This window comes from Peromyscus leucopus, chromosome 1, assembly GCF_004664715.2.
Source record: "Peromyscus leucopus breed LL Stock chromosome 1, UCI_PerLeu_2.1, whole genome shotgun sequence".
Lineage (NCBI taxonomy): Eukaryota > Metazoa > Chordata > Mammalia > Rodentia > Cricetidae > Peromyscus > Peromyscus leucopus.
In genome coordinates this window covers 49,338,580-49,351,616 of record NC_051063.1, presented here as the reverse complement: position 1 = coordinate 49,351,616, position 13,037 = coordinate 49,338,580, and the positions used below count along the sequence as shown (strand labels likewise).

At 41.2% G+C, this 13,037-nt stretch overlaps 1 protein-coding gene across 4 annotated transcripts in view; it reads right to left on the bottom strand.

The window, feature by feature from the left end:
* Nucleotides 1-709: 709 nt before the first annotated feature.
* The window catches only part of R3hcc1l (R3H domain and coiled-coil containing 1 like), an 83,871-nt gene continuing 71,543 nt past the window's right edge, over nucleotides 710-13,037 (bottom strand). Inside the window, exons 4-7 of one of the 4 annotated variants that reach the window (XM_028888796.2) lie at nucleotides 11,811-11,881; nucleotides 10,827-10,922; nucleotides 10,222-10,362; nucleotides 710-1,434 (exon numbers count right to left, since the gene is read on the bottom strand). In XM_028888796.2, coding sequence (XP_028744629.1) covers nucleotides 1,367-1,434; nucleotides 10,222-10,362; nucleotides 10,827-10,922; nucleotides 11,811-11,881 — 376 coding nt within the window. In that variant the 3' untranslated portion in view covers nucleotides 710-1,366. Of the gene's footprint in view, nucleotides 1,435-10,221; nucleotides 10,699-10,826; nucleotides 10,923-11,810; nucleotides 11,882-12,056; nucleotides 12,213-13,037 lie in introns of those variants that run through there. The other 3 variants (XM_037206995.1, XM_037206999.1, XM_028888797.2) reach the window with 3 other exon arrangements.

Here is a 13,037-nt window from a genome sequence, read left to right as displayed (position 1 = left end):
TTTAAGCTATAAGAACAGTTAGCAAGAAGCCTGCCACAGCCATACAGTTTGAAAGCAATATAAGTCTCTGTGTTTACTTGGTTGGGTCTGAGCAGCTGTGGGACTGGCGGGTGACAAAGATTTGTCCTGACTGTGGGCCAGGCAGGAAAACTCTAGCTACAGAGGAGGCTTTTGCCCTAGATGAAAGCAAATGTGACACCACTTCCTGCCTCCTCAGCACCGTCAAGACTAGCAACTTCCATTTCTTCAGCACAGAACTGCAGAAAACTACTTCCCAAAACTACGAAGAGGGCAGACATGAGACAGAGAGGCCTGAGCTGGTGGCTCGGACCTGTCCACGTCCTTTTCTGACCTGCTCACTAGAGGTGTTTATTTTATGCTGGCAGCTCATCGCTCTACTGGACAGTCTGGTGCTGTTGGCCAAGTGCCTCTGGCACAGGCTAAGATGTCCGAAGAACATGCTGGGTGCTAGATGCTCCCTGCAGGGTGTCCAAGTTGACAGCTACGGAAAAGGCAAGAGCTTGGAGGAAAGACACAGAAAGACCAGGACAGTCACTTAGGGAGTATACTCCGGGGGCTGATCAAGCAGCACCTGTTGAAACCGTGCATGGCATCAGAGACATGAAGATTAGAGAGGTCATCTACGGGTTCTTCTTTCTTGTTGTGGTTGGGTTTGGGGGGGGGGCAAAACTTATAAACACCAAAGTGATTATATTATAAAATAGTCTTTAATCTCTCCCTCTCACAACATATTACTGCTTAAATTGGAGCTGGCCCTCAGCTCCCTCGGACTGGCTTACTGCGAGGAAGGCAGGGGGAAGACGGCTGACTTCTGCGCAGCTGGAGCAGTACCAGGCACCAGGCTTAGCACAAATTCAGGAGTCCAAACCCCCACGCGTGCTGCACTTCCCTGGCTTCAGAGTTCTGGAGCCGGCAGTATAGACGCTACCTGCTGAGCACACCGGCCCGTCTGTCTCTATGAAGGCTTCCCACCACCCGCTCTTCAGGTCTCAACTTCGTGAAGAACTAAGGAATGCCCTGCCCGTGGGCCTCCAACTTCTGTCACTGCAGGCTCTGAATCCTCTGTTCTGCTTTGACCTCTTCTACCCAGAGGACTCTCAGAAGCCACTTCTTCCATTTTTCTTCTCACTTGACGGTGCCTTTTAACATCTACCACAGGAGGGCAGTTCTGAACACAGGGGTGAGGATAGGACTCCTTGTTCTTGCTATACCCTCCAGTCTTTTGTCTTGTTCATGTTTTCTTTAACACGCTCATGTGCATGTACACAGCTCTGGAAGGATCCTCTTGTCTCAAGAATATGAAAACACTTCCTAATTCATGGATTCACCCTTTCGTAAGTGATGTTTAAACTGCAGATTGGCCTCTGCCTTCCCAGATGTCTTCCCGTTGCTTGGCTTCCAACCGTTTTCTTTCTGTAAATAAAAGTTGATGTTAACCATACGATTATATATTTCACACAGCCAGTGAGTCTCCTTTACTCAAATTACAAGACAAAATTTATTTATGAGTCAGGTAGGTTTCCTGATCAGTCCACCTGAGTCCAAAGGTTACTATCTTTTTAACTTTCCAAGTGCTTTATAGAACTGACACTACTCTAAGACATTTTTAGTCTTTTGTTTTTCCTCTCTCTGCCTCTTGCCCCATTTTCTTTCTTTTTTGTCATACTGAAGATAAAGCTCAAGGCTCCACCCATGTTTAAACACACACTGGACCTCTAAGCTTTGGCCCCAGGATAACTGTGCCGCACAGTTCCTGTGACTCTGACACCAGCTCAGGTCATCAGGAAGAGGGACCCTCAACTGAGAAAATGCCTCCTCACACTGCCCTGTAGGCAAGTCTGTGGGGCATTTTCTTGATCAGGATTGATAAGGAGAGCTCAGACCACTGTGGGTGGTGCCACCCCTGAACAAGCCAGGAGGAGCAAGTCAGTTAGCAGCATTCTTCCATGGCTTCTGCTTTAGTTCCTGCCCCGATGCCTTGCCCTGAGTTCTTGCCCAGACTTCCCTCAGTGATAAATTATGACCTGGGAGTTCCAGGATGAAATAAGCCCTTCCTTCCCCAAGTTGGTTTTGGTCAGGTCTGTATCATAGCAATAAAAAGCCCCCCCCACTTAAGCATTTTATAGTATGTGTGTTCATTTGTGTGCACGCCACAATGACATGTGGAGGTAAGAGGACAACTTGTGGGAGTCAGCTCTCTCCTACAAGGTGGGCTCTGAAGATTGAACTCGGGTCATTAGGCTTAGTGACAAGTGTCTTAACACAGTGAGCCAATAAGCATCTTTACACAATGGGCCATTTCCCCAGACCCCCACTGGATGGTTTCTGAATGATAAGTAAAGATTTGGAAAAATAAACTAATTACACTATACTGATAAGTCAGAACCTAGTAGGACTCAGCTGCTAGTCTTGCTAGTAGGTGCTTAAATCTACTTTCCAGGTGCATTTCAACTTTCAAACAATTGCCCCTAATTCCTTGTGTACTGAACTTTTTTAACATTTCAATAGGGATTAAGAATGTTTTATTTATTATTGTGTACATAAGTGTTTTGTCTGCTTCCATGTCTGTGTACCACCTGCATGCCTAGTGCCTTTGGAGGCCAGAAGAGAATGTTAAGTTCCCTGAAACTAGAGTTACAAATAGCTCTGAGCCATGATATGGTGCTAGGAATTAAACCCTTGTCCTCCGGAAGAGCTGGGTACTGGGAATCAGAGCCAGGTCCTTGGAAGAATAGCCAGTGCTCTTAATCATTGAGCCACCAATGTGTTTTAATCTCCAAAACTGCTCAAATGGCAGCAGCAGCCCGTGGGGTTCACTATTTCCCTACTGAAAGTTTAAGAGAAACAACTCAGAGGCAAACTTGTGCCAGTATTTCGCAGAGCACTTCAGGAATGAGAAATGTTCTAGAGCAGTGGTTCTCACCCTTCCTAATGCTGTGACCCTTTAATACAGTTCCTCATGCTGTGGTGACTCCCAACCATAAAATTATTTTCACTACCTCTTCATAACTGTAATTTTGCTACTGTTATGAATCATAATGTAAAAATAGTTTCTTATGTACATGATACTGGTTCTAAATTCATGGCTGACAGCCATTCACCTTAATACTAGAAAGTGTATACCATAAGTCTTAACTGCTTCTTTTTAGGAGTTCTTGTTCCAGATTGACCGTCTATAAAAGATCCCTCAAGTCATAAACCAGGTGGATTACAGAAATCAAAGTGAGTTTAGAATTAACACCTGCTATTTCAACCTATCTTCCAAATCAGCAAAATCACTTACAAAATCTCTGAATTATACTTGACTATACTTTAAGGGAAAGAAGTTGGTTGGGAAATTGACTGACACGTGGGAATGTGAGATAGAGAAATTCCTTGCTATTTGGGCACCATCTTGTGGCATCATCTGAATATAGCAGCAAAGTTACATGAGGCAAACAATGAGGATCCCCAATTGTGAGCTGAAGGCTGACTGATGTTAGGACTTAGCTGCAAAGCAGGCAGGCTTGAGCTGGCTGAGGTTCTTCATGAGCACTGCCAAGGATAATGGACTTATCCAAAGGATGCCAGGATTTCTTAGGAAAGTAGTATAGTTTTAGTCTTAGAAAGAGGCGTTAGGTAAGATTTAATGCAAAGTAGTCCTGGATGAAATTAGTCAAAGACTCATGAATTCCAAGGAAAAACAAAGAAACCAGGAAAATGAGTTACTAGAACTCACAAATTTCATTAAGATAGGAAACAAATCAGAAATATTATCCATAAACAATAGAAAAATATGACCAACCTATATAATTCATGAGTCCAAAATCAAAACAGCTCTGAAAACAGTTTTTGTTTTTATCTTAAAGTTTGGGTCAGAATTCACTGTAGGTGGCAAATCTAACCAGACACGAGGCTGCCTGGCTTACTAATGTGACCCGCCACACACCTGGCTTAAGACGCATCAGTGAGAATGTGTTTGCCTTCAGGATTACCAAACATATTATAGATACCGTGTCACCTTTGTAAAGTCCGCAGAGCTCACAGTTTTGAAGTGTCTAGTGTTAAATGCTTGCTAACAAAAACTCCCCAACTTGTGGTGTGTGTGTGTGTGTGTGTGTGTGTGTGTGTGTGTGTGTGTGTGTGTAAATCCTTGTGGTAAAGCATGAAACACTAGTAAGAGCAGGAAAACAAACTGCGAAGCACGAAGAAAGAGTGCAAACATGAAGCCTGTGAAACACACAGGAACAGGTCATGTGGGACTGTAAGAAGTTCCCTGCTCCGACAGGGAACAGAGTCGGAGAGGAACAGGGTCAAATGCACTGTAAGAAGTTCCCTGCTCCGACAGGGAACAGAGTCGGAGAGGAACAGGGTCAAATGCACTGTAAGAAATTCCCTGCTCCGACAGGGAACAGAATCGGAGAGGAACAGGGTCAAATGCACTGTAAGAAATTCCCTGCTCCGACAGGCAACAGAATCGGAGAGGAACAGGGTCAAATGCACTGTAAGCAGTTCCCTGCTCCGACAGGCAACAGAATCGGAGAGGAACAGGGTCAAATGCACTGTAAGAAATTCCCTGCTCCGACAGGGAACAGAATCGGAGAGGAACAGGGTCAAATGCACTGTAAGAAATTCCCTGCTCCGACAGGGAACAGAATCGGAGAGGAACAGGGTCAAATGCACTGTAAGAAATTCCCTGCTCCGACAGGGAACAGAAGTCGGAGAGGAACAGGGTCAAATGCACTGTAAGCAGTTCCCTGCTCCGACAGGGAACAGAATCGGAGAGGAACAGGGTCAAATGCACTGTAAGAAATTCCCTGCTCCGACAGGGAACAGAATCGGAGAGGAACAGGGTCAAATGCACTGTAAGAAATTCCCTGCTCCGACAGGGAACAGAATCGGAGAGGAACAGGGTCAAATGCACTGTAAGCAGTTCCCTGCTCCGACAGGGAACAGAATCGGAGAGGAATAGGGTCAAGTGGGACTGTAAGAAATTCCCTGCTCGACAGGGAACGGAGTCGAAGAGCTTGAGTAACGTGGCTAATGAAATAATCAGGAAAAACTGAGGCTGATACCCAGATCCTTATTATGCAGCATACTTTTTACTATTCTGACATCGGAAAATACCAAAAAGGAAAAGCATGTGAAAAAATTAAATGAAGGAAACATGTTCCTTTATCAAAACAAGATATTAATTAGATGATTGGCTGCATGGGGGAAAAAAGCCATCATTAACATTGCCTTTATAAAAATTAAAAAGTTTAAAAAAACTGACTAAACAGCCCACAGCAGCTGTGAGAGCAAGAAACTGAGAGAGACTAGAATATTAGAAGTGAATGATTAACCTGAAACATTTACATAAACTGGCCCTGAAGACTTCTATCCTCACTATGGAAAGTAAATGAACAGAAATGCCTATTGAACAAGCTGATTTTAATCAGGGAAGATTCTGCTGCCCACTGAGGGAAGAGAAGTGTTGACGACTGAGAAGGGAACACTCTAAGGTCATGCTTTATCTGACAAGAAAAGGGAAGGAAAGGGAAGGGCTGCAAATTAAAGACTTTCCAAATTCCCTTGGACACTTTAGAAATGGTCACAAAATCCACTTGTAGCCACCCACAGAGTAATAATCAGCAAGCTTTGTGAAGAACAAGCCTGGACAAATTTAATTGCCTTCCTTTATTCCCTGACAGACTTGGTAGATCAAGGAGAAGTAAGCAGTCTACGTAACCTCTTAATTTTAGCAAGGCTTCAGATAAAGTTTATCAAGTATTTATATACGCATCAGTACACTAAGAAAATATAATCGAGACTTCATCAGGACCCATTTAACTGGAGAAATTATTTGCAGTGTATTAAACACAAGGAACAACATGCTATTTATTTTAGCAAGGCTTGATGTGGTCAGTTAGTCCTACTGTTGACATTTTTGTCTCTGATTTAGAAGCAACCAAAAAAAAAAAAAAGTAAATATTACACATCTGCAAAAAATTTCACATATTTATAATATGGTTAAAAATGAAGTAAACTTCAGATAACAGGGCAGAAAATAAAACATGAAAATCTTATTGTGGTCAGTAATGCAGCACTGTACACTAATGGCATGCATAAGAAGGTTTTCCAGAGTTAGTTACCATGGGTAAATCTGTTTTACTACAAAAGAGCAGGTACTATCTAGATGATTCCAAGTTCGCAGTGATTTAACTAATCAAACTACATGATCAAATGGTTTACTTCCTCTGCTTTAGCCTATGAACCAAATGTTGGCCTTTTAGAACCTGTCAATCACCTACTCCTAAGAATAAAATGAAATTAAATTATGAAACACAATTATAGCAGACTTTGAAGATGAGAGAGCAGCTTATTTTGAGAAGCAATGCTCTACATTTCTAATTTTAGTCAGCAATCAAATATCTGGAATAGCGAACATGGAAAAACTGTACAGATATTCCTGTGTTCATTCTTTCACTCATGTGGTTTCATCATTCAGCATGAATCACTGGTTGAAAACACCTGATTAAGTCAAGTCCAGAGCACTCAAAGATGATCTGCACTTCCATTTCCCACTCTGAATATAGCTCTGCACTCAAGGATGATCTGCACTTCCATTTCCCACTCTGAGTACAGCTCTGATCCGTTGTGTACTCTGCTGGACCAAAAGAGACTTTACTCATGTTCAAGAACAATGTACTAAAAAGGTTTTCTCCTCTTGGTACAGTGTGATTTGATCTGACACTTCCTTCTCAACTCTTTCAGAACTAGCTTTAGTCTGTGAATCTCCCTTAAAGGACTGAGGTAGAAGCTGTCCTACTAAAAGGTTAGTAGAATCCAAGCAGGACAGAAAAATACTATCAGAAAAGCCCAAAAGATTAAGTGTGTTCAACTCTTTTGGGGGTGGTGGTAGAGAAAGCTCAGCGTAAAATACCATAACATTTATGAAGAAAAACTAAAATAATAAACATCATTCATATAGAGAGTCAATGAGCACACGTTATGTCCCTTTTTTGTCCTCAACAACATGGGAGTCAACAGAATTCTTCATGCAGCACAAAGAAGGGTCAGATTATTACACAATACTAATGAAAGGATCTATAACAGAATAGTGTATAGTTTTCAGTACATGCTAATTCTCATCATCTGGCAATGGGCATGTCAGTACTTGCCAAAGGAGAATGCCATGACTGATCAGCAACATCTGTTATGTGTAATGGGAGAGTGGCAATACATAAAACACACACACACACTACTGCCTCATGTCATATTATAACACAGAAAACAGAATAGTATCTTGAATTTGCAAAGCAATTTCTCAACATTTTTACACACTATGTTATGCTCAAAACCTTCTCCATGTTAGGCAGGGCAATCACTTCCACTTAGTTGGAAAGCACACAAAGAGTGATAACTGACCTGCCCAAAGCCACACAGCTAGTTAAATGGCAACAGCTCTATTACAGTCCAGATTTCTTTATTTCTTTAGCGACCTGCCCTTGTCTTTATTGTAAAGGGCTGCTAGTATAGAACGACATCTAGATGTTCTGGATTCCTACTAAGAAAAAAGGAAGGAGAAACAGGTTTAAACTACCACACAGATTTAAGTCATACTGAAGAAAATTTTTCTGTCAAAGCTGCTAGTTAGCCTTTGGTATCTATAACTAAAAAGAAGCCAACTGTAGTACATTCTCTGGGGACTTAAAACATTTATTTACGAAGGTAATATTTTTTCTTGAGAGAGAAAATAGCAGTTGTCTCCAAAACCCTTCAAAGGGGTAGAAAAAAAGTCTGAGTTTTAATTAGAGAAGCCCACATTCAAATCCCTCCTCTCATTTCCTAGCTGGGTAACCTAGGACTGACTTAACTTCTTGGGGCCAGTTCTACACTGGAGACAGCATCTTGCATCAGAGGTATCAAGACAATACCATCAAAATAACTACTATGAGTCTCCTCCTTCCAGTCTCTTTCATCAACAAAACCTTATCCATTTCTTATACTAAAAATTTTCAGAAACAAAATGAGGAGAAACTGGTGTATAGCTCAGTGACAGTGTTTGGTTTGCACTGGCCCTGCATCCAATCCCAACACCACATGGAGAGAAAGAGAAGAGAGCAAGCCATGGAAGAGTGAAAATATGGAAGGAAAAACAACTGCTTAAAATATCTAAAAGCAATCCCCACTGGACTCTAAGTCTTAGGGAGAGGAACAAAACACACTGAAGTGAGATGCCTGGCCTCCATACAACTCCTTGAGAATGCTTAATACAAAAGATGCCAGAAAGAGAAGTTTCCCATCTTCATTTTCTCAGACACAAAGAATAAAAGAGCCCAGATGCAGAATGAGGGAAGGATCTTCTGTAATCCACACATTGATAGAACCTATCCTTGGTCTCTAATTACAACCAAAAGCCTTCTTGAGTTCCAGTTACCAGGGAAGCTGAGAAGCTGAGGCAGGATGATTACAAGTTTAAGTTCAGCAACAGTGAGAATATCATTTCAGATAATTAAATAATAAAGAAATGTTCTTCATTTAAAAAAAGCAACAGAGAAGCTGGCATGGCAGCTAACATCTATAATCCCAGCACCCCAGAATTGGAGGCAAGACTGACATAAGTTCAAAAGCAGCCTAGGCTACGTAGTAAGTTCTAGGCCAGCCAGGACTACAGAGTAAAACTCTGTTTCAAAAACAAATAAAAGCAATAAGGTGCTCACTAGGCCAACAGTCTCATTTTTAAACTGCACCATGAAAATGTCCTCTGGATAGCAAAGCATTTAAAACAAACACTTCAAGAGCAACCGCATGCTGATGTGCCTGCCAAGAACTAGAGGACACTCAGATATTATCCAAGCAACAAAGCAGCCACCACAGTATTCGTAGAGACACAGGTGATATCACATTTATAGGGTGGGCATGGCATATGCAAAAGGAGTCTAGCTTCATTCGATGCCACTGTCCTTACCCTCCACTCATCACTTTTTGCTTGCTTTTGTTCAGTGCTGGGACTGAACCCAGGGCCTTGGGGCATGTTAAGCAAATGCTTTACAACTGGGCTACATCCCCAAGCCTTTATTCATTCCCCCTCTGAGATAACTGTAGCTACCACCCAAGAGTCATTTTTGTCAGAGATAACCAATTAACAAAGGATTAAGGATACCGCTCATTCTACTTTAATCCAGTTCTATTATTTACCATCTATAAAAAAGCAATCCTTTCCTTTTTCTAAGAAACCTTTTAATGAACAATGTTATTAGAAAAAAACAAAAACAAAAACAAAATTGCCTCATTAAAATCATTAAGGTAAATTAGTTGGGTTCAATTCTAAAACTCTAACACCTGTCATGATGCTCTCCCTCACTGGTTATCTGGCCAGTGCAGCTCAGAGTCCGAGAGCTGCCCGCTATCACCAAAGCAGAGTGGACAGGAAGTATTAATGGCCTTGTTAGACTGGCAATAAACAAGGAGTTTGAAACTTCAATTGGTTTAAGGAAAAAATAAAGTCACTTTATGGTAAGTGAAATTTTCAGAATTGTCTTCACTGATTCTATAGATATTGAGTAAAGGCAAAGAGTCGGTCTAAAGCTTGAAGGCTAATTAAAAAATACTTCTGTATCAAGCCCGAGTTCAGGTCTTCACAAAGAACTCAACAGTCTATAAAGAGAAGATAGATTTTAAGCTTGACTCCAAACTCTAAGAAAGAAAAACTGCTTGTGGATTGTGGAAATATTTTCTGAGCACTCTTAGGTGCTAGAAAGAAATCAGAAGACAGGTGGATCTACTCCAGACTCTCTTAAGAAGACAGGAATCCCTCTTACAGTCATTCTTACCACTATCAGCTGCTGGCTCTTCCTTAATTTGCCTTCTACCAAAGACCTAAGCCATCTGATTACACCATGGCACTGTCATGGCCCAGGAAAAGCAAAGCAAGCAGCAGAGTTTTCAGAGGAAAATGTTCTCTCTGTGTGGATCAAGCTGTAGAAAAGCCAGGAATGAGCCGAGATGGTGGAGCCTATCTCTCAGTAACAGTAAATTAATGAGATGCCTTGGTGTGTGAACAGGAGACAAATCCTGACTGCTTCTCTTGAATCAAAGGCTTGAGAACAACTACACTTGAGAGGCTTCTGAAAAGGGAGTGACAAGCTGGAGTGGACTCCATTCTTTCCCGTTCTCTTTTTCAGCATGTGCCTCCTAGTGAACCCTGTGGACCGGACAACACTACCACCAACTCACCTCGGGCTTCCTGCAGTTTCTTGAGCTCTGCCTCCCGTTCCGTTTTGCTCTGTTTGCTTCGAACCCCAAGGGCACTGATGACTAACCTTCTGGCTAAGGCTGCTGAAGTCTCAGGTCGATCTTTGGCTGGCTGGAGAAACTCTGGGAAAAAAAGGAGTAAGAGGCAGTAAGAAAGAAACCACTACAGCTCCAAGTGATTTAACACAGTAATTAACATACAAAACAGACTAACAAGGGCGGTATCAGCAGTAATTAATACAACCCCGTAGATGACGATCCGAGGAAATTAGTATGGCAAAGCACAAACAGCCCTGGCTGCATTATCTGCATTAGCACAGCATCTCACAGCAACTCTATCAAACAACTGAAATGTCATCAGAGTCTGGTCACTGTACTGCTTGCTCATAAGCTCTCCCACACTTCAAGAGGCTGCTCGTTCAGAGGGCATATTTCCAACATGGTTTTTTTCCTTTTGTCCTTAAAAACGTATCAGTAGAGTATTAACATAAAAAAGACAGTGTCTATTGAGCTCTGGGTGGTGTGAAACTGCTGGAATGAACAGTGACTTCACCATTAATAAACAAAGGCAGAGGTTGTGGGCTCACCAGCACAAGCTCTAGCTTTGGCCTTGGCTGCTCTTGTGGCCTGTGACAAGGGCCGAATCTTCACCATGGTGTGTTTAATACCCAGAGCATCACGAGCTGCAAGGAAGAACAGACATAAGGAAGTAAAGTGATGCAGAAGAAAATTTAGGGTTATTTCTTATAAAGCATTTATTCTTAGACGTTATGTTTGTTGGTTTACATGGCAAGGAAAAAAGATCATACAATACAGAACATCTGTAAACAGTAAGTTGGGTGATGATCACTTTAGAACAGAGATTAGACCAAACCCAGCCAATGGACTTTCTGGTTTTGTAAATAAAATGTTATGAAACAGAGCCATGCCCATTTGCACACTGCAGCTGCTCTCTTGCTACAATAACCAGGTTAGGTTAGGCAAGGACAGAAGCTTTTTTGCCTTTCTTTCTACAATGCTGGGTTAGGTAATGACAGAAGATTTTTTGCTCCACAAAGCCAAAAATATTTTATCTGGCCCACGAAAATCCATGCTCTAGAGATGGTTCAGACAGGAACTAGCAAGCTAGCACCTCTGATTACTGTGGGTTCCTCTGAATAAGTTCCATCATGAGCCCAGGATATGTATGTGTGCAAAAGACTAACCAAATATTCAGAGAGTAGCTACTACAGTAATTTCACTGGATACACTACTTCAAATTCATTTGTCTGAAGGAAAAAAATACTGCAAAATTTAGTCTCACTGTGATCTTTACCACGCCTGACATTTTTTGTGTGCAAATAGCCTGGGATGAAGTGCCTACCTTTGCAAATACCAAATGCTGGATTAAAGAGAAGAAGGAGAGAACATGTGGGTACCAAGCCACACATCTCAAAAAACAGTATTTATTCTATCACAGATACTGGCTGAGCAAAGTTCCAATTGGCTGGAATAGAAGGGAAATAACAAGAAGAAGGAGAAAATCAACAGTAAGAGGGCCCTGGAATTCCTGATAGTCACTGGACAGATACCTGTGATTGGACTGGAGAATACTCCTAGGGCATGTGTATCATCTACCCATTTAATATCAAATCCTTTCTTTCTGTAACAAAAGAAAACAATTTTTACATTTCTTATAACTTGTTTTATGAAATGTCTTTAAAACAGTCTTAGGAAGCATTTCATAAGACAGAGGAATGGGAATAGTGACATAAAAACAGCTTGGCACATAGAAGCCACTAAAATTTAAAAGCAATAATACCATCATAAAGAATTACCTGGGAGCATTTTATAGATGCCAACTAATTAATCTTCACAAATCTGCTGGAGATGTAAAGTATTTAATGCACGAGATGTCCTTATGAGGTGAAATTGGAAAGGATGAAAAAGGAAGCCAGAGGAAGTATAGAATTCAGGAAGTCAGGAAGGGTCACCTGGATTTGATGCAAATATAAACTGTGTGTTGGGGGTGGGTACTACATTACTAGAGATGTAAACTGTAAAAATAAATAAATAAATAAACAAATAAATAAATAAGCCAAATAATAAAAAATACAACTGTACTCATAAATGCTTACTACTCTTTTTTTTTTTTTTTTTTTTTTAAAGATTTTTTATTATGTATACAGCATATATGACAGCAGGCAGAAGAGGCACAGATCTCATTACAGACGGTGTGAGCACATGTGGTGCTGGAATGAACTAAGACTCTGGAAGAGCATCAGTGCTTAACGTGAGCATCTCTCCAGCTCCCTTTTTTTTTTTTTTTTAAAGATTTATATATTTATTATACATAGTGTTCTGGCTCATGTATGCTGCAGCAGGAGGCACCAGATCTCATTGCAGATGATTGTGAGCCACATATGTTTTCTGGAATTGAACTCAGGACTCTGAAGAGCAGTCAGTGCTCTAACCTCTGAGCCATCTCTCCAGCCTTACTACTCTTTCTTGTTGTAGAAGGAAAATAAGGTGTGTGTGTGTGGGGGGGGTTAGGAATAACCATGGCTAGCCAGAAAAATTCAAGAAAAAAAGAATCAAATAATGAACATTTATACTTGAAAAAATACCTTTTTAGTTTAGAACACAACTACACAGTGAGCACAAAGAATATCAGGATTGCAACACACACACACACACACACACACACACACACACTCTCTCACACACACACACACACACACTTAAATTTTCCTTAATACATGAATACATTTTATTTTGATTAAATCCACCCCTCACCCTTCAACTCCTAAGTATTTAGG